Source organism: Manacus candei, unplaced genomic scaffold, assembly GCF_025592945.1.
Source record: "Manacus candei isolate 608988 ecotype Guabito, Panama unplaced genomic scaffold, ASM2559294v1 h1tg000139l, whole genome shotgun sequence".
NCBI lineage: Eukaryota > Metazoa > Chordata > Aves > Passeriformes > Pipridae > Manacus > Manacus candei.
In genome coordinates, this window is record NW_026138187.1 from 1,279,662 (window position 1) to 1,305,807 (window position 26,146).

General features: G+C 48.6%; 1 protein-coding gene across 2 annotated transcripts in view; it reads right to left on the reverse strand.

The window, feature by feature from the left end:
• Nucleotides 1-26,146, reverse strand: part of PKP1 (plakophilin 1) — a 50,236-nt gene that overhangs the window by 7,764 nt on the left and 16,326 nt on the right. For both annotated transcript variants that reach the window (XM_051771660.1, XM_051771661.1), the window contains exons 3-11: nucleotides 22,052-22,473; nucleotides 13,360-13,504; nucleotides 10,696-10,903; nucleotides 9,791-9,968; nucleotides 7,575-7,689; nucleotides 6,310-6,465; nucleotides 6,030-6,206; nucleotides 3,460-3,613; nucleotides 2,752-2,938 (exon numbers count right to left, since the gene is read on the reverse strand). In XM_051771660.1, the coding sequence (XP_051627620.1) occupies nucleotides 2,752-2,938; nucleotides 3,460-3,613; nucleotides 6,030-6,206; nucleotides 6,310-6,465; nucleotides 7,575-7,689; nucleotides 9,791-9,968; nucleotides 10,696-10,903; nucleotides 13,360-13,504; nucleotides 22,052-22,473 (1,742 nt within the window). The remainder of the gene's footprint in view (nucleotides 1-2,751; nucleotides 2,939-3,459; nucleotides 3,614-6,029; nucleotides 6,207-6,309; nucleotides 6,466-7,574; nucleotides 7,690-9,790; nucleotides 9,969-10,695; nucleotides 10,904-13,359; nucleotides 13,505-22,051; nucleotides 22,474-26,146) is intronic.

Consider the following 26,146-nt stretch of genomic DNA (forward strand, 5'->3'; position numbering starts at 1 on the left):
AAAGTATAAAGAACCTCATGTATGTCACAGAACATGCCAAGGAATCCCCAGAAGAAGGATTTCTCCAGGATGTCATAAGTGTATAAAATTTCTATCAAGGTGAAATCTCTGGAAGAAATGGGAAATTGGAGATGAGTGGATGAGAACTCTTTTCCACAGGAAAGAATCAAGGGAAGACCTGAGTTTCTTGAAAGATTAATTTGGGTAAAATGCTGTGGAATTAAAATCTAAAAATTTTGCAATAGAAAAGGGGTGAAAAGTGAAGGAACAAAGAGAAACAGAAATAAATCTGTGATAAAGGGACTGTGAGGTGAAAAATCTGCAAATCTGATGCTCTAAAGTACAGGGAGAGATTTTGGAGAAAAGCTTTGACTGCAGCCAGTAGAATTATTGAGAAAAATTGTAAATTTATTAGTGAAAAAAAGTTGCTTAATAATGAGCAGAAAAATGCTTTTCAGACAGTTGGAGAGGAAAGGTGTAAAGGAAACCAGACATCACAATAAATCAGGTACAGTAGCTTGATTTTTAGAAAAAACAACAAGTAGAAAATATTCAATATTTTGGCAACTTGGTTTAAAAATAACGAAGAGTGAATGAGCACCATCATGACCATGAACCCCAAGTCATAAATGAGAGTAACTGCAGAAGACAGAGACAATTATTTAATTGGGATGCTCAGGAAGGAGAAGAAACCACATCTATCAGATAAACTGCTGAACCATTTATGCCTTTCACTCAGAAACCAGCTACAAGAAACACGAAGAGAAAGAAACTTGGGAAGAGAACATGGGAAAGGCAAAGATCTGTAACTTATTTGTTTAGGAATGGACGAATCCGAACCAAATTTTTCTTGTTGATCTTCGCAGGCTACACAAGACAGTGGGAAAATATAGAATATAGCTCCCTTGTGACCTAGCAAGTGTCCAAGGGCTCTTTCACGTCTGCTCTGTGGGAACAATCTCAAATAATATGGCTTGAATAAGTAAGATTAGTCCTGGGTGTAATTTTTTTTTTTTTTTTTTTTTAAGAATTGAACAGCATAAAAATATTTGGGGCCAAAAAAAAGAAAAAAAACGAATAATGGAGGAAAAGGAACAACTTGGGGTTTGGATATTTTAAGAACTGGGGAGTTTCTCAGGAGGAATTTGCGATACAGACAGGAGGGACATGCTGAAGATACCTCAAGAGTTTAGTAACTCCTCACAGTTTAGTGAGTCACTGCAAACAAAGCTCATCACACCAAGCAGTGAAGACAATTAAGGTGAGCACAAGTTGGGCAACGTGGAGCTGAATTAGTAAATTAGCTGACAACTGCTCTGAGGCCTCCAAAGCGGGACTTTAGGCACGAGTAAATACCATTCAAAACAAGGAAGACTTAGAAGAGGGCTGGGTTTCATGTTAATTGGGCTTGTTGTAGAGTGGAAGCCCATAAAAGCAGCAAATAGACCAGTGCTCCTTGGCCCAGGCCCAAACTAAACAAGGAGGCCACGTCTAATGACTGAGAGCCTCCCTGCTGCCATGAAACGAGGGGTAGATTGGAAGTGGTTTATCAAAGGATGATGAAGGCATGCCTTCTCACAGCAGAAAACAAAAGGTTCTCCTATAAGGTATTTTAAAACAAAGGCAGATAGATGGTAGGAGAGATGAAAGTCCAGGAAGGAGAATACATGGTCAAAGCTAATGCAAGGCTAACACCAGTTTGGCCAGAAATGAACATGGAGCTTGGCAAGGCTTGACAGGGCTGTGCTGTAGGGAATGTGGATAACAAACAGGACAGAATTGCCACCACCAAAACCCAAACCAAGTCCTAAAATAGAAAGTAGCAAAATACGTTGTGATGGCTCAGTTGTTGTAAAACATTTGAGTAGACCAGGGGAAGTGCTTATAGCAATCCATATACACCCACCCTCCCAGGTACAGCTTGAGGAAGATGTTTCAGCAGAAAGATGAACAGATCTGAACGTAAAAGTTAAGCACAACCCTTGTATTCCTGCAGTGTTGAACATCAGACCTGACCTTCATGGTAAGGTCTGCAGGAAGCCCAGGAGCCAGGAAATCACTGCCATCCCCTGTTCTGAGGACTGGGATTTTTCATAGATCAGAAAAGTACAGAATGGTTTGGGTTGGAAAGGACCTTAAAGCTCACCTTGTTCCACCCCCTGCCACAGTCAGGGACACCTTCCACCAGCCCAGGTTGCTCCAAGCCCTGTCCAACCTGGCCTTGGACACTTCCAGGGATGGGGCGGCCACAGCTTCTCTGGGCAACCTGTGCCAGGGCCTCCCCACCCTCACAGGGAGGAATTTCTTCCTAATATGCAGCATAACTCTCTCATCTGTCAGTCTGAAACCATTCCCCCTTGTCCTGTCACTGTCAGCTCATGTAAAAAGTCACTTTCCCTCTTTTTTATCAGCTTTATAAGTACTTTTTAAAGAAGCTTTTAAAATGTTGGTGCTTCAGCTCTTTTTAGAATTTCCTAAAATTCAACCAGAAAATTTCCTGAGGCTCCCCTTCACAAATCCCTCCCTGGATGGCTCCTGCCTGGTTCCAAGAACCCAGTGCTGAGGATTCCTGTCTACCAAAATGCGGGGTATATTTTAGTCTCATTTTACAAGCCCAGGGAAAGAATGATGCTCTACTACGGCTCCAAAGGGTGTTGGGAAGGCTCTGGGGTTAAGCTGGCTTTGCACAGAGTGTGGGGGGCTAAAAGCATCTGCACCTGCTCTTTTCCATGCCTCCTGCCCCAAACTCACCCATTTCGGCACAGGCTCACTACATTATTGAGCATGTTGCTTGACAAGTAAGACTTTCCCAGGTGGGGGTTGGACATGATGAGGTTCCTCAGAGTGTAACAAGCTGATGTCATGATCTCTCCATAGCTGCTGGTGTTTCCAGACTGGAACGACAGGAGACGTGATACATCTGGGAGCACCTGGTGAGCTAAAGAGGTGGAGGGAGGAATGTTCCAATCAACAATTACATCAAACCTCACACGAGTGAACAATACTATTTGTGTTAACACTGTTCAACACGAGAATGCCCTGCTGCCTCTGGGAGGAGGCACTGATGGGGTTGGACAGCAATGGCATAATATTCATCACTTGATTTTTCCAAGACAATATGGGGGGAGCCTTTGGAAGGGCAGTGTTGGTGGTCATGGGCAGTCAAGTCCAACTCAGTTCCTAAAACAGGGTCACCCTCATGATCCTGCAGATTTATCACCGCCTATGAAATACACCCCGTGCTTCCAGAGAATCTGAGATGGCACATTCCCTTAATTCAGCCTGCAGATACCACTGATCCTTCTTCTGGTCCTTTGGGCCAGGAGAAATGACGCCCCTTCAGCCAATTTGGGAGCTTGTCTCAGTCATCTCATGGGGTTCACTAAGTGAGATGGGCAGATATCACACAGCCAGAAACTGGGCATTGTCCTGGAACCCTCCGTGGTGGAAGTGACTTACCCATGGTTTTGTGGAGAACAGGATGCCGGGACATGTTGCTCAGCAAAGAGGCCCCAGACCGGACAACTTCGGAGCTGTTGGACTGGAGGAGCCGCGCGATGCGAGGCAACCCCTTCTCCTTCAGGCCAATCAACTGGCTCATGGCGTTGGACATCTGGGAGAGAAAACAGAGATGTCTCAGGACTGCCCATGCCAGGAGGACACAACTGGAGTGATGTGCAGGGCTGGAGAAACACAACTGTGCTATAAAATAGGCACCTTTCTCCTGCTGCCATAATCCCACTTTCTTTGTCATTTGCCTCTCTTCTCCACAGTTATGTAAGCCTGGAGAAAAGGAGGCTCAGGGGGGACCTTCTCACTCTCTACAACTCCCTGACAGGAGGGTGGAGCTGGGGGGGGTGTCAGGCTCTGCTCCCAGGGAAAAAGGGACAGGACAAAAAGAAACAGCCTCAAGTTGCGCCAGGGTAGGTTTCAAGTGGATATTAGGGAAAATTTCTTTACCAAAGCAGTTGTTAGGCCCTGGCAAAGGCTGCCTAGGGCAGTGGTGGTGTCACCACGCCTGGAAGCGTTTGAAAAACCTGTAGATGTGGCACTTGGGGACATGGGTTAGTGGTGAACGGGGCAGTGCTGGGTTCACACTTATTCTCAGAGGGCTTTTCCAACTTTAATGATTCCACGACTCCATGACATTTGAAAAGTCAGCCTCATCTTCTGTGATACAACTGGTACTCTTTCTGGACCCCAAGTGGGAACAGTTGATCGCCCAGCTGATACTCCCAAAAGCTGGAGAAGTTTTACCTTCATGTCCTTCACAAGACTCCTGCAGCTCCCTGCCATGTCTCAAGTAACAACTAATGGTTACCCTTAAAAAGGAGCCTGATGAACAAAAATACTCATCTTAGATCCTGATCTTGTGCTTGCTTATGTAAACCTAGAAGACCTCAGGATGTAGCCAATGCAGATGAGTTGAAGCACATACCCTGAGTAAATTACCCTCCTACTGACAGGGTTTAAACTGAACTTCTCAGCCATTCCCCCATCAGAAAGGCTGCTAGAGAGTGTTGCACCACCAGTGACACATGTCCATCAACAGTAACATGAGAATGGAGAGAATAGGCTGGAAAACAACCCTCTTCCAGTGGGCTGAGATCCAGTTTTCTTCCCATGCTTCAGGAGGCACTTGTGCCCTCCTACAGTTACACACCAGCAGGACTGGGATGTGTAAAGCGGAGTTGAAACAGATTCAGAGCCATCCTCAATAAGCTAAAGGATCACAGCAAGCTTTGCAAGCTTATCCCCAGCTTCCCTTTCCATCAAGAAACAGCAAACCCAGCAATTCACCCCAACTCCAGCTCTGAGCTCCCTTAAAGGGAGGAGCCAGTTTGTCATATCCAGGCAAATTTCAGCCATTCCATTCCAGAAGGCTGAATTAAGTTGCTTCAGCACTGTCAGAGCAGGGTTTTGTTTGTTTGTTTGTTTTCTTCCCCCATGCCCAAGAGATATCCTTGTGCAATGGTGTCAGTTGTTGAAAGGCTTTTCATTTCCACGGAGCACAGAACTCCGGCTCCACTTCCCTGATCAGCTCTACCCAATCTGGGACAGCCTCTCCCCACCTTCTGGTTAGTGGCACTGCTGAGTTAAACTGCAAAAAAATCAAAGTTCCCAAGGTATTACACATAGAACTGCTTGTAACAAAAGCTCCCAGGAGACTGGAGCTGGCAGGTCACGGCTGTCCCAGCAGTGAAGGCTCCTCCCGTGAGTCACCCCGTGTTTCTGGGTGGAACACTTCACACACGTGACACGCCTCTCCTACGTATGAAATCATTATCTCCTTATCTCCCCATCCATCTTATTTAAATTGGAATTGATGAAGTTCGGCACAAACAGACAAGTCAAGATTTGCCCACGTGAAGGCAGCCTGCGAGGTCATGCCCATGGCAGCGACACTGGGCACGGCAGAGCTGCTGTCGTGACGCACCCCTCGCTCCTGCAACAGCCCTGGCATCAAACAGCCCGTGTCACCTCCACGCTGCCATGCCCACGGGTTAGGACATCTGTCAGAGCTACTTTACAAGCAGCTCTGATGTGAGGACAAGCCACAATCCACAGAACAACCCACCCTTTAATTAGAGCCACCTCCCACTTGGAGAACACTCGCTGGCAGTGGCACACACACAGCCCTTCTCACTCCTTCAGTGGCATCTGTCCACATGTGCACATCTGGGCACATCCTCACTTGGCACCCTGGGGGGAGGGTGTCAACACCAGCAGATGCTGGTAGAATGACCAACAGACTGGGGAAACCTGGAAAACAAGTGTATGGACCTGGGATAGACTCTTGGGGTACTGATTATAGCTGCCCACAAGACTCCGCTTTCGGAATTAATAAACATCCCACTGGAGCATTCCCTGGCCATGCTGCCCTGAGGTTTGAGGAGGGCATTTTCCTTTTTGGTGGCTGTAAAGTGATGGTGGTGTAAGTGATCTTAGAGGTCTTTTCCAACCTTACTACTCTCTGACTCCGTGCTGACACATTTGCCTGCACACGTGCAGAGGACAGAAGTGCTCACCAGCCCTCTGCTCGCAGTGAGGTTCTGCAGAGCTCCAGCACAAGCTTCCAGGGTCGCATCCTTCTTGCTCTGATCCATCAGGGACAGGTAGGTGCGGATGGCATCGGAGTGGTAGAGCCAGCTGGGTCCTTTGGGTTTAAAATCCTCCTCGGGAAGGGGGACACCATACTCATCATTCTACAGAGAGATGAGAAACTGGAAGCTCAGATCCTGCTCTTCACTTGCAGCCCCTGCCTGGGGCTGAACATCACATTCCCAATCCCTCTGTGGCACATCTTACCTCCATTTTCCCACTCCTGCTGTTGAAACAGCCTGTGAGAGTTTTGTCCATGTAAACGCTCCGGGCCATGTGGTTGAGCTGGGTGTATTTGTTGGGAACCTCGGCATCCAGGCGGTAGGAGAGGTTGTGCAGGATGCAGATGCAGTTCTCCACAGACTGAATCACCCCCAGAATAAAAAATGCAAACATCACATTAGGTAGAAAAATATGGAGCAGCACCTGCTACAGCTCCAGAGAGGACATGTCCCATGCCATAATCAGCTTTTTTAGCTGTTGCACCAGATACACTCCTGATCCTGCTTTGGGAAGTGGTGGATGGAAAGGAAGAAGGAGGTGGAGTGGACATGAAGGAAGAGCACATAGCCCAGATGCTGCAGTGTGGATCTCAGTGAGGTGACTGACTCAGTGAACCTTGGTATGTCTCACTGCCACAGGCAAGTTGGCAACAGGAAAGGAGAGTGTGAGGGTGGTTACACCAAACTATGAAATGCCAAATCTTCCAAGTCCCCCTCTTGCCATAGTCAGCTTTCAATTACTTTATCCAAGTCACAGCTACAGATCAGGTGACACTTTTTACCAAGAACACACTTTTAAGCCTCCTTCACCTGATGTCAGAGGGGCCAATGGAAATAGAATTTTGGCTGGATACCCGTAACCAACACCAAAACATGTGGTTCCATTTCCAAAGGGCTGTGTCCTGTATGTGCTGATGAAAGAGGATCCCTAAAAGAGGATTTGCTCGATCCTGACATAATTCAAAGTAATTTTGGCACTTTCCTAGACACTGAGGACTTCAGGGTGTTGAACTCCTGAAAATGTGGCTATAAACACCATTTTATCAGGGTCTGGCAGAAAGATACCAGTTCCTGACTTCTTGCTGAACATGATGATAATCTAGGGATTATCCACTTGAGTCCTGCTGGATGAAGAGATGCCGTGATGGGAAGAGCAAGAGATGGAGATTAGGATGCTGGAAGGATCCCAAGGTGGGAAGGGAGTAAAGCATATTGGGGGCTCAGTATTTTGGTTTGTCGTTGTGTTTGGGAACGGAATATTGTAAAACCTAGCTCCACTTCAGTCCCAGATCCCAGAGGACTTGCAATCCTACAACAGATCCCACTGGGGCTCAGAAGGACAAAAGCAGCCACAGAGAGTCCAGTCCCCTCTGGTGTTTGTTTGAAAGGGATTTTGAGATATTCCCAAGGTTGCAATTATTAACCACGGGGCTGAACTCCAGCAAACAGCCTGGGGGGAGCATCTGGTACCTTATCATCAGGTCGGTTGGAAGCCACACAGTTCTGGGCATAAGTCATGACAGAATCAATCAAACCAGGGTAATTCCTCATGGTCTGGCGCCCCATGTCTGCAGAACTCAGGTTTCTGAAGGAAAGCCATCGAGGAGCATGTCAGGAGAGAAGGAGAGAGGGTTAGTTGGGCTCTGTTCTGGCTGTGGCTGTCGCTGAATTCAGGAATTTTTTTGTGGATTCAGCAGAGCTGATCTACTGATCTCATTTTGGAGGCCTTCTGTAGGACTGTGCTGGTGCACAGCTCTCTTGTTGCTCTTTAGGACTGATTTAACCTGGGGAAATGTCCTGTTAAGGAGAAGACACTCTCCTAGTGAGAGTAGCCAGCAGGATGTTACCTTAGAGGCTGTGCCTGTGCCATCACACCTCATTGCCTCCTGCCAAAGGGAAGACTGGCTGAAGACCATCTGGGATTATTGTGATCACCAGGAAGGTGCAAATGGTTGTAAGCTCAGAGCTACCAGGGCCAACAGCAGTGTCTGATCCTGACACAGGGCAGAGGTGCTGGAGAGCAGCAATAGCTCTGACCAGAGGGACTGACTAGTTTGTGAAGTTGTAATGGATTCCTGGGCTGCCTGGAGAAGGGAGTTTTTCCAGTAACAGGAAATGTTTTTTGTTGTTTTGTTGTGTTTTTTTTTCCTTCCCTGTTTTATTGCCTTGTAGCTTGCAAACGAAAAACAAAGAGAGGCTGGCAGTCGTTGTGAGATATTCACTCTAGGCGTTCCAGAACTGGATTTGAGTTCACTGTGATTTGCAGCCTCCTCATTAACATGAATTCATCTGCAATCCAGAAATGCTTGAGCAGCAATGGCTCGAGCCCAGGGCAAACCCAAGGCTGTTCTCATCTCTGTTTTATGATGTGGCAGGGCAGTGAGTCACAGCAATCCTGGCTCACCCCTCAGAGCAGGGGCTCCAGACTCAAGTGCCCAGCTTTCCTCACTCTCCTTGCTCCCCAGTCCTGCTGCCTTTGGCCTTTTGAACTCCCTCTCTGACCTGTATCTGCCAGTCTTCATCGAGGGGTTGGACACTGCTGCCACAGGCTCTGGTAAATCTCTGCAGGCAGAGTCTGCCTTGAGTTGAACTCCACAGAAAACTCCTTTTACAAGCTGTCACCACACTCCTTCCCTCATTTTAATGGAATATTTTGTGGCATTGGTGACTTGAGATGGTCTTAAAGTCGAGCACCTCACACACAAGGCACACCACACGTCCCCACGTGCAGCTGCATGGGGATGGTGCCCTCCACGACAGGGAAGGGACCAGCACCCACTGCCTGTCAGGAACCAGCACCCACTGTCTGTCAGACACGGTTCTCAGCCACAGAAGACGATGGTATCACGTCTCCAGAGGCCCCTGCTGCATTCACCCAGTTCGTTTCACAAGCAAATACAGCTCCTGCAAGCTGCATGTCTGGGAAGGGCGCGGCCAGCACCCGCTCCCTCGGGGAGAGCTTCCCTTGATGAAAGTACCTAATTATGCAGGGACGGTTCTTTTTCCCCACTTGTTCCCATTGAGACAAGGAGCTCCCATCCAAGTGGAGGAGGGTGGTAGGAGAAACAGCAAGTCAGGGCAAAGATCCTCTACAAACAGGCTCTGGCTTTCCCCGTGAAAAAAATAAACTACTCTGGGCTCAGCCTGTGCCTCGTGTTTTGTAGCTGAGCTGCCTGATGAAAAGAGACAGGAAAAGTCCAGGGTGTTCTGTGACTGATCTGTGCTAAAACAGTTATTAAAATAAGTGGGAAAACGCTTGTTTTCCCCACACAGAAGATTCTGTCTTTCTGTCACTTAACGCCCAAACCGGTTTGTTTTCTAGCGAGTAAAATTTTCTCTGGAAGCCCCAAAAATCTAAAGGCAAAATGTGCCCAGTTTCCTGGTCTGAGCTGAACGCTGACGGGTTTCAGTATTGCACAAAGCAACTTGCATTTTTCTGAGAAAAGTCTTATCAAGAACAAAACTCTTTTTTAAAAAAAAAATAAATTAAATAAAGAATGCTACTTGAAAAGTATTTTACATGTAATTTTTTTTTTCCTCCTCCTCTGAGGAAAACTTTCTCAAGGAGAATTTCTAATTAACGCAATTGCAGCGGGCTTGCCTTCAGCTCATTGTTAGAGGATTTAGATGGCTTCAGCTTTTGCCAACAGACATAAGCTGCAGTAAGTCCCTGCTTGGTGACTCACCTCAAACACCCTGTGGCATTGAAGAACACCTCTGGGTCAATAATTTCTCTTGTCCTATTGCAACTGCTGTCAGACCAGCCAGAAAAAGGGATGATAACACAGTCTGTCAGGACAGGCAGGGCCTCCTGTATCAATTCTTCTTTTAATTCATCAGTGGAGGAGAGGTTCCAGAGCAATCCTAGGATGGAGGTGGGAGACAAGCTCAAGCGGAGGGTCACCAGCCATTAGGAACTGTCTTTCAGTCAGAGTGAATTCCAGCACCAAAAGCCTTCCTCACTTCACCCCATTTTGAGCTAAGGGTGCAGAGGCTGCCTTAAACTCAGTCTCTGCATCCCTGTGGGAGACAGACAGGATAGGCCCCATGTGGAGATGGGCATCCAAGCACCCTCCCTCCTCCCAAAATTGGTGTTTATTGCCATTAGGTTGCAGGGGGAAGGCATCTCTCTAAGGATCTCATAAAGGCTGGCACTTCAGACCTCAGACACAGCTGAGTGTGATCCACACCAAAAAACCTCACATCAACCCCTCAAGGAAAGGTGAGACACGAGTTAGAGAACCTGCCCAACCATACTGGGGTTTCCAGCACCCTTTAGTCCTCCTGGGAACATCACAGTGGCCTGGGGTGCAGGAAGGCATGAGGGTGGCAGGGTGACCACAACTGTGGGGAAAACCTGGGGCAGGTGCTTCCCCAAGGGGCACTTTTGAAGTGAGGAACCCTTATGGCACATCGAAGGGCCAGGCCCTCCTTTGCCTTTCTGATTTAGGTCACCATTTGGTGCAACAGGCACATAAAACACCCCTTTTGTAGTATGGCAGCCCCCTGGCTACGGGGCCTTTGTGTGCTGGAGCATCCCGGGCCACAGGCTGCGGGGAGCACGGTCCTGCCGAGGGCTGGGCCTTTGTACCTGTCAGCTGCTTCTGGATTTCGGTGTTCCCCGTCCTCCGGAGGAGGCTCACGCACTCCCGGATCCCGTTCTGCCGCCGGGTTTCGATCTTGTTGGTTGGATTCTTGAAGACCAGGTTCCGGAGGGCCCCGGCTGCTGCCCGCTGGACGTTCTGGTTCGTGCTGCGGAGCAGCTCCACGAGCTTGGCGATGCCCCCCAGCCGATAGACCTGCACAGGAGAGACAGGCTGCCATCAGCTCAGGGGGCTGGGGCAGGGACACCCGGGACTGCCACGGCGATGCTGGGAGTCACAGGGCACTTCTGGCACTCCTCGTGCTCAGGGGAGCTGGAGAAGCAGATTTGGCCGGGAAGGGTGGCCAGAAATGGCATGTCACAGAATCACATACTCACAAAATTACACTCACAGAATCCCAGAGTATGCTGAGTTGGAAGGGACCCACAAGGATCATCAAGTCCTAATCCTGGCCCTGCACAGGTCCATCCCCAAGAATCACACCCCGTGCCCCAGAGGATCATCCTTCAGCTCTGTCAGCTTTGGTGCTGTGCCCATTGCCCTGGGGAGCCTGGTCAGTGCCCAACCAGCCTCTGGGGGAAGAACCTTTTCCTGAGATCAGCCTAAACCTCCCCTGACACAACTCCAGGCCCTTCCCTGGGGTCCTGTCCCTGGTCTCCCCAGAGCAGAGCTCAGTCCCTGCCCCTCCTCTGCCCCTGCCCAGGCAGTTGTACCTGCACTGAGGTCTCCCCTCAGTCTCCTCTGCTCCAGCTGAACACACCAAGTGCCCTCAGTGTCCTCACACGGCTTCAAATCAAGGCCCCACACCATCTTCGCTGCCTCCTTTGGACACTCTCTAATGGCTTTAGATCTTCCTTATCTTGCAGTGCCCCAAACTGCCCCAATGTTGCAGGTGAGGCTGTGCCAGGTCAGAGCAGAGCAGGACAATCCCCTCCCTCGCCTGGCTGGTGATGCTGGGCCTGATGCCCCCCAGGACACGGTTCAGGCCACAGGTCATGACCACAAAGCTGATGGCCTGGAGGTTGGAGCTTAAAGCTCTGTAAGTAGATGTCTCTGAGTAAAGGCCATGGACCGAGTCCTTTGCTGATGTAAATGTGCTCTCCCAAACTTTCACCAACCTCCAGCTTGCATCAGATGAGAATGTTGCTCTGCCCCTCTGAAGAGGCCATCTATAGCCATGTAATGACATGCTGTGGTAATTTGTCTGCATCCTGGAATCACGGGCTGAGCTTAGAGGGATGGTCATGGCACAGTGTCACCACCCTCGAGCTCAGCCTCTCCAGCTGCTCCAGCACCAGGAAGGGCTGTGAGCCCAGACCTGCAGGACACCACACATGTGACAGAGAGGTTTGGAGGCAAATTCTTCCAGCTGAGCTCTCCAAAATGATGGGTATTCCTGCTGTAGGATGTCCTCTGTACCAGGACATGATCCTGCCTGGAGCCCCTCCTGGCACAAACCAACCCCACTGACAATAGACAATGAATGAGCACCTTTCAGAAAACAAGTGTGTGCTCAGGCAACTCACAGACCTACTCTAACACATCTTTTCTGGGAAGCCACCAGACAGGCCAGTGCTCAGAAAGTGTTTTCAATGGTAAATGAAGGGTGTGGCCACCCCCACAATTAGCCCTGTTAAGGTGGGCTGGGGGACCTGTGCTTGATTCAGACACAGCAAAGGCACAGGGGCACAGCCCCACATATTCCAGCACAGCCCCACATGTGCCAGCACAGCCCCACATGTGCCAGTACAGCCAGCTCCACTGTTGGGCATTTTGATCACCCCATGTTTGCATGACTGCAAACACACAGAGGTGGGGATAAATTTTGGTAGCGGTCTTGCTGCAGCAGATCCATCCTTCAGGCTGCCTCCCTTAATGGATTTTGGCAAAGTAATTGAAGAGCAAGAGCATAAGAAAAATAACCTGTGCTGTAAGAAGGGCATCTGTTTGATCAAACAGCATAGAATGATGGAATGGTTTGGGTTGAAAGGGACCTTAAAGCTCATCTTATTTCACTCCCTGCCATGGGCAGGGACACCTTCCACTATCCCGGGTTGCTCCAAGCCCCATCCAACCTGGCCTTAGACACTTCCAGGGATGGGGCAGCCACCACTCTGGATGTGCAGAATCTTTGTACACAATCACTGATTAATCCATTGGCTCAGGTGGCTGAAAAAGGCTGGGAAATGGCTGCAGAGTCACTGGGAATGCCCACTGAACATCACAGTGGGCCTTGGGGCAACTTTGTCTGACCCTGACACTGCAGCTCTGAGACAGTGAAAGATCTATGTGGAACTGGGAGCAATTGCACCCAGAAGAGGACACTGGATGGCTGCTTCCATCTTGCCAGACCCCATCAACCTGTGCCACAGCAGCTTATGGTGATAAGGTGAACACTGTCCTCTCTTAAAATCCTGACTAACTGCTCTTGTCAGAAAGTGGCCACTAATAGTTGAAAAGTTGAAAAAAAACCACCTAATTAATTCCTGAGCATGACTAGTGAGGTATAAGGCTCCCCATGGGTCCCTTCCAGCTCAGATTCTGTAATTCATGAAAATTAAGGATCCTTGGTACTGGGAAAAACCAGCTCCATCCATCTGTTGTGCTGTCATACCCCGCATGCCAGCAGAGCTCAGAAGGGGTTTGCTCACCTCTTGCTTGGCAGACTCATCCTGGAAGCAGGTGTGCTGGAGGTAGTAAGCACCCATGGCCTGGTATTTGTCATCAGAGGAGCACAGGAGCTGTATGGCTTTCTGGATGGTCATTGTCCCGGCATCTATCTCATCACCACAGATTCTGTGTTAAAGAGAAACATGGCACTGGTTGAGTGCTCAGCTAGAAGAGCTACAGCAGTACTTTAAATTATTGGGAAGGAATCAATGATAAAATGTAAAATATTATCACATTCCCACATAAAGCACACACAGTGCTCCCCTAGAGAATTTTTCTGTCTCAAAAAAAGAAATGGTAAAAAGTGGAAAATAAACAGTGGAGGGCACTGAGGCTAATAAATTACAGATCCAGTCTATCCAGAAGCAAAGGAGACAGAAAATGAAAGCTCACTTGCAGGGCTAGATGTCTAATCATGTCTCAAGTGGAAGGTTTAATGAACAGAGAACCAGTCTTCACTGTTCCTCAATAAAAGACTGAGTGGACAAGAGTGAAACCATCCTCCAGGTTATTAGGACAATGCAACGTAGGCAGATGATTTTCCCACAGTGTGTGATCCTTTGATGTGAGATGTGGTGGAAGCAAAAATGTGAGAGCAGCTGATGGTCTCAGGAGGCCTGAGCAGATCCCTTAGGAAAAGGCAACAGGCACGTCTGGAGTGATGGGGTGGACAAATATTGAGTTTATTAAATACTAATAACAGCACTGAGACATCCTGCTCCCAAGGTATGTTCACTTTGGTGATCTCCATGCTCTCCATAAAAGTTGACCACTGTCCCCATTCCCTATTAGGTAAAGAATGTGCCTAGAGACTCCAGAGGAAGGATATGATACCACTGGCCTGGGGCAGGACTGGAACCTTGGGAGAAATATAAACACTGGAATGTTTGTCCACTTGTTTAGAAATATGAAGGTCCTGCTCTTTTTGGCTTGTACTTATTTAGCATCATCTCTGATGTTTTAACCACACAAAATTGGAAAAGGGTCCAAACTTTCAGACTGATGAAGAGGGTCTGAACTGCAAAGCTTGTCTATGTTTCCAGTTATAGGAATTAATCTAATTAAAAGTTGCCCTCTCCTCTCAGCTGCAGCAGGATCTGTGCTCATTGCAGCAGTGTCTGAGTTCATTTTCATCACAACAACAGCCCTGGAAAGTTCAGGACTGAGAAGAGTGAAACCCCAACCTCCTGTCTGGTTGTTACTGCCAGCAGTGACAGGGAACAAATGGGAAATGCTTCATTAACAGTGTACAAAATCCAAAAGTGTGAGGGCTTTGCTAGGCCAACTGGGCCTGGCTGATGTTATTCCCTGTGTGGGACCCAGCTGGGACTGATGGTGAGTTAGGAAATCAGGAAACCAGTTCCTGTTTGAGCTGCATTTATTTATATATATTTTTACTCCATGTCAAACCTGTGAGTGACTGTGTAGGGGGATGATGCTACACGTGGCTGATCCTCTTCAGGCAATCCAGTAGACTAACAAAACATAGTGATTCTGAATAAGTTCTTCAGATGAGCCTATTGCATTTGAAGTATTAAATATCACTACAAGAGAGTAGCACTCCCAGGCATGGGATGTAGGGTCATTTTGACTGTGCCAAAGAAATGTTAGGAATAAAGGTCTAGAAAGGACACCCTGGCGTGGTCACTGCCCCCAGCAGCTTACAGTGAGATAAAATATTGATTTCTTAAAGATCCAAAGGTTCCCTTCCTCACAGTACAGAGCAGTGAATAATACCCACAGCTGTATGGCAAATTTCATACCAAATATCAACAGCCAGCAATGAGGCTGTGACATGGGAAGGCAGCATGAAGGACTCCTCTCCACTGCACTGCCTTCACTGGCATTAAGTTGCACACAGTTTATGTTGCTCTTTTAAGCACCTGTGGAGCCAATGGAGAGAAATAGGTGCTTCCAAAACCCATTTTTCCTAAGACAGGAAGGCCTGTCCTCTGGAGATATCTTTTCCTCTCTTGGAATGAGGGAATGATAGACAACAGCCTCAGATTGGACCTTAAGCATTCAATGTCTAAGGCTGGATGAACCTCATTCCACTTCTGTTTCTACACTGACAATAAAACATCACTTCATTATATGACTTTTCATCAGTTTGAATCTTCATGAAAACTTGGCACCAAGAAACTTCCCTCAAACTTGCAACAAGGAAACACAAAAGTGGAGAGACAAAGTTTAAACCAGAAATTAAGGAGCCCCAGAAATCTTTGGTTTGACCCAGGGTGTTGGGATTTTCACTTCAGTTTTTTTCATGCTCCTGAGACACTATAGAGCTGAGACACTGATGGATCCTGCACCAGAGGAACTTCTTTGAGAACTGGGACCTGGGCTGGCAGTGTGGGGAGGGAGGCAGATTAGTAAAAATATCAGGTCAGTGACCATGTAAATCATGGTGATTTTTTTTTCCTTTATAATTTTTAGATCAAATGCACTTTTTCTGAGAAACAAGGATCTCCACCTGATCCAGCTACTCCAGGAAGGCAATTTTCTTCCCGCCCACTCCATAAGAGGGCCAAACCCTTCTTCAGCAGGGAAAAACTTGGGATTCAGGTGTGAGAAAAGATGGAGAAGGTTCCTTTTTCCCTCCTGGCTCATCAGCAGGAGAAGCTCCAGTGGGTAAGCAGCCAGGCTCAGAGATTTCTCCTTGCTGGGAATGTAATGACCCTGGCAAAACCCAGCTAAAAGGAGATTGTTCATCAGCCAGTCAGGGATATGCCTGACCAGAGCTACACTATGGGAAAAACATCCTGCTCTGAGACAAACTCTTGAAAAGTGGCCATTTCCAGCCTGGGCCAGTGTGCCTGGTAGGAAGAGCTCCAAAGGTTGTTCCTCTTCCACAAGAAAGAAGCAATCAAAATAGGAAGTGATTTAATGGAGGCAAATGGAAGTTATTCAATGGAGACAAAAAAGATGATCACACTCGGGGATGGAAGGGACACAAATACTGAAGAGGATCAGTATCACAGAAAGGCAAATTCCCTTACGTTGTGTTAATCAAATCTAAGTCTCTACCCTGGTTGTTGGGGCTACAAATCCCAGGACAGGAGGAAGCCAGAAAACTCTTAGCAAATTCCATTGTTCATTAATAACATCAGAGTGAAAACGCTCAAAACAGAGTATTCAGCACGTCCAAGCCTTTCACAATAAAGCTGCACTGGAGCAGACCCGACAGCCAGGCCCCAAGCCAAGCAGCCACATCTATCTTTGGGACATGGCACTGAGGTTTTGACACAGCTGAAAGCTCAGCTGGAGCTTCCCCTCAGGCTTTGCTCCATGGGGAGACCCCAGGGGAGACGGGCACAGAGTGACACTGGGCTGACAGGGGATCCTCCCCACGAGCAGTGGTGGGAACCCTGCCAGGGCAGAATCACAAACAGCTCCTCAGCACCTGCGCTGGATGCAAACACTCAGCTCAGCCAAGTTCACATCACAAGGAGCCAGACTGTGAAATGGTCATTTTTAGAGGCATTTTGTCCCAAATAAGAACAAACCAAAATGAAGGTGCCTTTCATTGTACACGGTTCTGCTTTCATGAAGTGGCACAGCCCTGGAGAATTAATGTTTTGATATTGATCACCTTTATTTATCCCAAAGGACTGGAGATAGATCAGAAAACACCCTCAGTACCTTTTCTGACAAGAAAAGAACCTCAGTATGTTTTCACTGTCTACAGAATTTCCAGGGAGGCTGAGCTCAGCCAAGGAGTGAATGGTTATGGGAAACTCAGTCACTGTCTCTGAACTTCACTCACAGAGCAGAGAGGCTGATGCAGCTCAGCTGGGGCCAACTTGGTGTCACCATAGACAAATATGAACCCAAAGAAAACCCAAAGGGTTGCCTCAGCCTTTACTGTCTTGTCCAGCAGCCAAGGTATCCAAGACCTTTAACAGAGCAGCAACAAGATGTTACATATTTCCAGGTGCCTTGAGAGTCACTTGCTTTCACATGATCTCTAATGAGGTGTTTTAGTCTCTCTCATACACAGAACTCCAAAGGGAAATGCATCCACATCTTAAAAGGAGGCCAAAGGTGCCTGTGGGATTGTAGGTGTCCATTAATGGCTCCTGATCTGTATCAGCAACCCTTAACCTGGGGAGTGTCTGCAGACACCCTAGCTCACCTCTTCGTCTCCCTGAATGAGAACACCCTGAATCCTTCACCAGGGCTGGGATTAATCTGCTCTCTCAGTAACGTCTCCAGCTCAGACACCTGGGGTTCCTCTGGAGTCAACAAGGGCACTGAGTCTGTTAGGGGGGTAACTCAGTGACTGAGCTCCAAATTCAGCTTCCCTGGTCACTGCCTGAATCTCTGCAAGGGCACCAGGGCCCCTCAGCTCAGATACAGGCACGTCCTAAAGTGCTGGAACCAGATGACCAACCGGCCCAGGGCTGGTCAGTCCCATGAGGCACCTGAAGCACAGAGTGCAACACGGCCACAAACAGAACCAACATAATGTCAGCTGGTGGTAGACACAGGGGTTTTTTTGTACCTCAGGTTTCAGCTGAAGCAGGACAAAGGCTCAGAAGTTTCTAGGAGGCGTTAAACATCACCTCCTTTATTCCTCTGCTCGTTATCAGTACCTAATGGCCAAGCAAGATGTGGAAACATTTTTCCTGACTGGGCATAAATGACATAAATAATATTGCAAGATGTTATTTAGCTAAAAGCTGCCGAGCTCAGGGTGACACCCTGTCACTTGGAGCATGTTGCAAGTACCACCCATCAGAGGAAGTGATTTAAAGTGAGCAAATATGGGTGATCTTCACCAGCTGCTGTTGCTGAGAGTTTCCAGATCTGAGGGATGTCACAAGAAAGGAGAAGGGTTCTGGGGGGATGAGGGAGCCCTGGACACCAAGAAGACTGTCTCCAGCTCCATCAGGTACCTGGACTCACTCCAGAGGGCTGTATTTTGGCAACATCTGAGTGCTGTTCATTGAAAACTGCCACCAGAGTAACCCGTGGACATCTGAGCCCAGGACAGATGTACTGAGCTTGGAAATGTAGATCCAGATATGACATAGTGCTTCCAAAGGCTTATGTCCCTGAGTGGTTATAGAGAAGTATGCCTGGAATCACAGAATCATTCAGAGTGGAAAAGACCTCCAAGATCATTGAGTCCCCCCTGTGCCCGATGCCCACCTTGTCACCCAGCCCAGAGCACTGAGTGCCACGTTCAGTCCTTCCTTGGACACCTCCAGGGATGGGGACTCCATCACCTCCCTGGGCAGCCCCTTCCAATGTTTGACAAACCTTTCCATGAAGAAATTCTTCATGAAAGAAAGGAAGGGGCATCAGAAGGAGCATCCTGCTCACTGAGGCGGGATCATAACAACAGGGCCAGTGGAAGAGAATAGACTTCAAGAGGAGTTTTCTCCAAGCAAGTCACTACTGCTCAACCTCCTGATCTGGCAAACAGTGCAAAATTCAGATTTCATCACCAGAACCAATGCTATGGGGTGAGTAAAAGACTATGTCATGGTTTAGTTTATCAGAGAATCAGAGAATGGCTTTTCCTGAAAAACATTTAGGTGTTAAACTACTCATCAGTGAGCTTGAGGAAAGGTGCCTTCATCAGAGTTGCTGTTGTAAGAGGAAGGACTCTCAGAGAGATAGTTATCAAAGAAACAGCTCTTCCATGTCTCACACAGCCAAAGCCAGCTCAATAAAAAGCAGCAATCACACAATCAAGAATAGTTCCAGAAATGAAATAACTTTGTGACCAAATGCAGAGGGACTGTTCAGTACAGTATTTGACACTCAGTCAAATACTTGTTGCACACTCAGTATTTTGATATCTCCACACCATTCTCACTACCTGAGAACACCCAGTCACCCATTTTTCATCTCACACTATCCAAGGAGATCAGATCCATAGCAGAGGACATCTTAGAAGCACCACTTTTGAACCAGCAATGACACTGTCCACAGCCATTGAATTGTAGAGGAATTCTGTGTGGCAAACAGACCCAGTGGATCACAGGTCCCACTGCAATCACTCTCACAGCAATGGAAATCACTACATGGATCACCTTGGAAAGCATGGAAAGCATCCAGCCCTTCCCTGGCTCATGCAGGTGGTTTGCAAAATTGCAGACAAGACATCCACCCACACAGGAGATTCACAGCACAAAAACCCAACACAAAATTATCCCTGTTACAAAGGCACAAACTCCACCTGGAGAACGACTGGAAGAGAAGGACAGAGCCCCAAACTGGGCACTGCAGCAGCTGTGACCCAGCTGAGCCCTGTCCTGCATGCACAGGTTGATAATGGCATACCTACAAGCAAACCTCTCCCTGCTCAAAGATCAGGTGACCCAAATGAATACTGAGATCTCCAAGTGGAGAATCCTCCAAACACAACAATCCTACACAGCAAGGAGAGCCCAGACATGGTCCTAACCCACCCAAAGCACACTGCAGAACAAGGCTAACAGTGACTGCCAGATACTTTCTAGGGGCCAATAGTCTTCCAAACAAGTAATTTTTCCAAAGAGGAAAACTCCTTCCTGTGCTTCCAAAGCTTTAAGGACAACTGCTGCCAACCTCATCTCCTCTGAGCAGAATTCCTTGCACGAGCTGCCCTCAGCAGCAGTCCAGCTCTGCAGTCTCAGGTGGAGCAGGGGGTGTGCCCCAGCCAGATCAGATTTACTCAGGGGACACAGCCCCAGCTGAGCCTACGACTCGGAGCCGACATTTCCACACCAGAACCAGTTCTGCCAGATGGGCCATGCCCCAAGCCAGGAGAAGTGTATAAATGGAACCACTCCCTAACCAAGGGGCACCCAGCACTGGAGAAGGTTCCTCTCACAACAGCATTTCTCCTCCTCAGAAAATGCCATCATTCTTCAAGTGACCTTTTCAAAGCAATGACCAAGCCCATAACCACGAGCACTGTGCAGAGCAGGGCTTGGCTTGGTCAGAGCCTGCCTGGGACTAACTTCTCAAAAGCAGTGTTCTCCCCAGAAGAAGGCAGCTGCAGCCACATGTTTAGTCGTTCTGCCATCCCTTTCACTACACTTTTATGCTCTTTAGTCAGAAATCCCCTAGAACAAGTTATTCCCAGCTAAGGCAACATCTGTTTCCTCTTCCAGAGGATTTACAAAGCTGCTGACAGCAGCAAGGCATTGCCACCAGTGGTCTGGGTTGGCCAGGGCTAATTTTGCACGTGTTAAACAAGAAGTAACTGAGCACATGGGTAGCCAAGGTTTCATGATAACATGCTAATGGGTGAGTGATGTTTCTTGGCATACATGCCCTGGGACACACTCCTACTCAATACAAAACCAGGGAGGCTTAGCCAGAGAAATCTGGAACATTCAGATGTGAAAAGGGGCCTGATTTGGCTCCCAAACTGCTGACTGTGAGGGGGTTTTCTCAATATCTACATCATTCCTTGGGGCAATGGCTCAACAGTTTCTGGCCTTTGGTGGGAGTTATGACAAAGTCTATGAGCCCATTTCAATAGTGTCACTCTTGTTCTGCAGTGTGCAAATTCTCTTTGGGACCAGGGAACACCAGGAATGAGCTTGGGAGCTTCTAGGGTTTGTGTGACAAGCTGTCACATCTGTCTGGGAGTTGTGAGAACTTCTGGGTGGGTGCAGAGCAAGCCGTGTATGATGGTGGTGCAGCAGAAGTAGTGCAGTAGCCCCTGGAAAACGCTTGTGGAAGCTGCAGACCCTCCTCTAGCCCATTAGTACAGAGGTTCTAATTAGAACAGCAGAACATGGTTGCTGCTGCAGAGCTGGAGGCAGCTCGGCCTATTGGGGCAGCTTTCAACCAACACCCCAGTAACACCACCCAAACAAGGCTGAGTTTTAGTGGGAACTCTGCTGCATTGCCCAGTTACGTTCTTGGGAGTGTCTGAGCTCCCTGGGGGGATTTGTCTGCCCTTTTGCTGTAGGCAGCTTCGACAAGAAGGTATCTGATGCTGACATATGGTGGACTATCCTCCACCCTTACATATTTCCTAACCCAAATGGGACTGGATGCTCTGGACAGCAAGGAATTAACAGCTTCCACTGATTCCTCTTTCCTGACTAGACAAATTATTCCAATTAGGGTATTTATTTCAATTTTGGACTCAATTTTTTTCTGGAACCCAAATCAGACCTTTTGGGCAGATGAAGCACAGGAAAGGTGGAAAGAAAAGAGGTAAATGCCACCACTCAGCAGGTTGTCAGCTCTGCTCTGAGTCAGACCCTCAGGAACCAACTCCTTCAAAGACAGTTGTGTTTTTTTTCAGGTATGTTTTCTGCCAAACTGAAGCAGCCTGACAGCCAGGAGAGGCACCCAGACCGCACACCAGGCTCTCTGCTCTTCTCCCCTCCACCTTCATCCTGCAAAGGTGCTGTCAGTTAATGCCACCACAGAGACTGAGGCATCATCTTGCCCAACACCACACGGCTACAGCAGAGATATCTACACCGAGCCAGTCACATTGGTTTCTCAGTCATATTGGTTTCCCTCCACAGCCCAGGAAGAGAAATAAACCCTTCAAGAGCGTGACTCATCTGACCCACTTTGCTGCGGGGCGGGATCCAGCACGGGGTGCCCTGGGAAGAGATCTCCAGTGGCTGTGGAGCAGCTCAGGTGACCGGCTCTGATGGGAGGGCCTCCCCAGCACATCCACGCTCACCCAGATCACAGCAAACTTACTTGGAGCTGGACTGAGCCTGCCCATAAACCGCGTCCTGCTTGCAGCTCATCATAGGCTGGGCATAGACCACGTCGGGCTTGTTGCTGGAGGGGCAAGAGAGGGCCCGTGCTGGCATTTTTTTACTTGTCCTGGTAGTTCCCTGCTGAGTGCTGCAGCTGCTGTAGATGCTCTGGCGGTTCAGGGTGGTCTTGTGCTCTGCCCGGCCCCCGACCTGGCTCTTCCTGAGGGTGCCCCGGGGGGGTTCGCAGTACAGGTCGGGCTCGCTGCGGCTGCTCTTGATGTTCTGCACGAAGCAGTAGTCGCTGCCGGCGCGGGGGCCGCACACGGCCTTGCCGTAGTGTTTGCTGCCCCAGCCCTCCATCTGGCTGTAGGAGCTGTAGCGCCTGTTCTCCACGTCCCGCTTCAGGGTCCCGTTGTACAGCTGGACAACGACAAAACAGGGCACAGAGCTGTTAGGAGGGAGCTGCAGACCCGTGTGGCCGAGCCCGCTCCTGTGCGGGCGTGACGGCTGCCAACCCCCTGGGGCTCTGAGGTGTTTCTGTGGCCCCAAATCTGTGGGAGGTTGTCCCACCTGCAGCCCTTACAAAGGTATCAAACCCTGCCTTGATATTTCACAGGATCCCAGGACATGCTGAGTTGGAAGGGACCCACAAGGATCAACGAGTCCAACCCTCAGCCCTGCACAGGCCCATCCCCAAGAGTCACACCATGTTCCTGAGAGGATCATCTTGAGCTCTGGCAGCCTATTTGGTGCTGTGCCCACTGCCCTGGGGAGCCTGTTCAGTGCCCAACCACCCTCTGAGAGAAGAACCTCTTTCTAATAGATAACTTAAATTTGGGACGCTAACCTGATTTGGGACACTTACTGATCAGGATGTGGCATCCAGGAGCTTTAAAGCAGAACTGAAAGCTCAAATATGACCCTGGCAACAGAGAAAATGCCTTATTGCCAAGACACACAGGGTCTAAGGAGCTCACAGCACATCTCTTGTCGTCACAATTGATGCCACCTTCTCACCTTCCAACAGTGCCTGCATTTATTTTTAATTTCCTAATGCTATTGTCTTCCCCTCCCATCTAGTTGTTCCTTAGGAAGGGAGTAAAGGGAGAGAAAAATGAGTAAGAAGTGATTCTTGAATCAAACTGTGCCAAGAAACAAGTGGAGACAATGAATATCTGCTTATGAGTTACAAGGTGTGTAGCATCAGCTCACATAATGGGATGCTCTGGGAACAATGCAGGATGTGCAATAAAAAGTGAGGTGACTAAGCCAGGAAATAAAAAAAGAAAAGATAAAAGGTGGTAAAATAAATCATCTGCAATTAACAAAACAAAAAATGGCTTTAGCTGTTCAGCTGTCAGTTCAAAATCACTGCACCACTTCACCAGAATTCCTTCAGATTTGCATCGTTTGCCACACCAAGGATAAATTCAATATTCTTTTGCAATATTAAACTTTCTGGATGTCAGTGCTGGCATCCAGAAGCTTACAGGGTTGTATCCAAACGAGAGACAAGTCACTAAGCTGTGTACTCCACAAAGGAAAATAAATACAGCTATTTTATTGCTGTTTGCCCCATGATACTGAGTTTGTGCCCTGCTCCCCCTCCACACTCTGGGAAGCAGCTCTCCAAGACATGCAGCAAACAGGGATAAAAAGAACTAAAAAATAAAACTGCCTGTCCCATCCCCCTTTGGTTTGTCTGGGGAAAGCTCATCTGTGGTCCCTTGTTGGGTCAAAGTGTTTTTTTCCCATCTGGCTCTAAGCAGTGGTACTTCAGGTGCCTCTTTCTGCTAAGGCCACCCAAGGGTCTCTTTGGCTGGGAGACAAAAGTCAACACTGGCACCTCACTATTTCCATGGAGACATGAAAAGCCTGTGCCTGGTGTAATAGTTCATGTCACTGCAAAAAAATTCATATTTCCTAACCTAGAAACACCACATGACAGAGAAATGGGAATTCTCTGCAGGCAATCCCCAAACAGCTGGTGATGTGCTGGGCAGCTGTTTCTGGGGGCATCTAAAGAGCTGAATTGTTGGAAGGGGAGGAAAGGGGAGCAAATTCTCTTTGCCTTTACTGCAGAGGACACAGAAACAAACCTGCTGGTGCTGCAGCACTGTGGGTCCGGGTTTGGTGCCACGGGTTTGGGAGAACAATATGGATGTGATAAGAGCAAGGATGAGGCACATGTGATGGGTCTCAGGGGCTCCCTGGCAGTGGAGCAAGTCCTCTGGAATCTATGAGGACAGCTGAGGGCACTTGGTGTGTTCAGCTGGAGAAGACAGGGGAGACCTCATTGCAGTTACAACTTCCTCGGGAGGGGCAGAGGAGGGGCAGAACTGAGCTCTGCTGTGTGGGACCAGGTACAGGACCCCAGGGAGTGGCCTGGAGCTGTGTCAGGGGAGGTTTAGGCTGGGTCTCAGGAAAAGGTTCTTCCCCCAGAGGGTGGCTGGGCACTGACCAGGCTCCCCAGGGCAGTGGGCACAGCCCCAAGGCTGCCAGAGCTCCAGGAGCATTTGGATGCTTCACAGACACATGATGTGACTCTTAGGGATGGTTCTGTGCAGGGCCAGGAGTTGGACTCGATCCTTGTGGATCCCTTCCAACTCAGCATTTTTCTGTGATTCTGTGAAATGTCCAGGATGGACATGCACACAGGTTCTCTCCATCCCAGTTTTGCTTGGGATGCAGCACATGCAACAACAGCAGAGTGACCTTTCATGAAGTCATGATGTACTGTGTGTGCCCTTCTAAAGTGACATCATCCTCATTTTTAATTCATTTTCCCATGTTTATAAACCCTTAGGACAGTGAGGGATGGGACAGGGCTGCAGTGGGAAGGTGCAGGGTGGACTTTACTGCCCATGGAGCAGGGAACCCACTCCCAGGGCTTGCCACTGGCAGCTGCCACAGGACAGACACCAGCTCATTAGACGTGAGCCCTGTTGGTTTTCTTTATGAGTCAGTTTAAGCTGGGTTTATTTTGTAGGGCTGTCAGAAGCTTGGCAGAGCTGTGGAGCCCCTGGGCATCTGCTGAACCTGATTCAGCCAACCCTGGAAGAGTAACCTGTTTATCTAAGGCTTTTGTTTGCTCTGCAGAGCTCTCACACTGTGGCAGGGCGGGTGAGGGAAGGTGTGAGTGTGTTTCTGTTTATTGGTACAGAATTATCAATTCTAGATTTCCTACTGGGTTTTTCAGTGGCCGATTGAATTGTTCTCTTCCTTGCCAGCCCTGGGATGGGTGAAGCAAAGCCACTGCCTGTTTGGAAAGACACCTTTCTGCAACACAGGGAGCCCTGAATGGCAAGTCAGTGCAGGTCCTGGAAGGGCGGGGAAGCCTTTTGCAAACTCATGGGAAAATAGCTGCCGTGTGATGTGAAGCTCATTACCAAAGTCAGTGCATGACTTTTATTGCTGATTCTACCAGATGCTTGGCTGAGCCCATTTTAATCTCTTTCAAGTGGCATGGACCTAATTGGTATCTTAGAATTCCTCTTTGCAGCAGGAGCCTGATCCAAGGCCTCCAAATCGATGAGGGGTGTCCTGCCAGCTTCAGTGGATTTCAGACCTGTTTGCCAAAGAGTCCCTATGAACCCTTGCAGAGACTGAACCCTTCTTGATCTCAGCAAAGGGCCGTGTCTGTGCCTTCAGAGCAGCTTTCTCAGACTAAAACCTCTCTCCCCAGTTTGGATGCTGACCCAGCTAAGTCAGAGACTGTCCCTGGAGGAATGGTGGGAAAGGCAGTGGAATTCCCAGAGCTGTGATCTCTTCCCTGGCTGCAGTGATCCCTGAGATAGGAAGCACGGCAAAGAAGGAGCAAGGCAGTGCCTGTCTGGAAAGATGACATCTCTGAAGGTGAAGGTGATCCTATTACACAGTCTGTGGTTTAAGGAGCCACCTGACAACCGTCTCACAGCTTTTGCTGATGCCATTCTGCATGTAGGGGGAGCTTTCCCTGTGAAGAGCAGCATTAGTGAAAGGAAATAATCAATCTCTGGCCTTCAAACCTCATAAGCTGCCGAGGTTTCCTAATAGCCTGAATTGCATCTGCCCACTGCTTGTGGGTGTTTGCCTGGTGTGCCAGGTCCACACC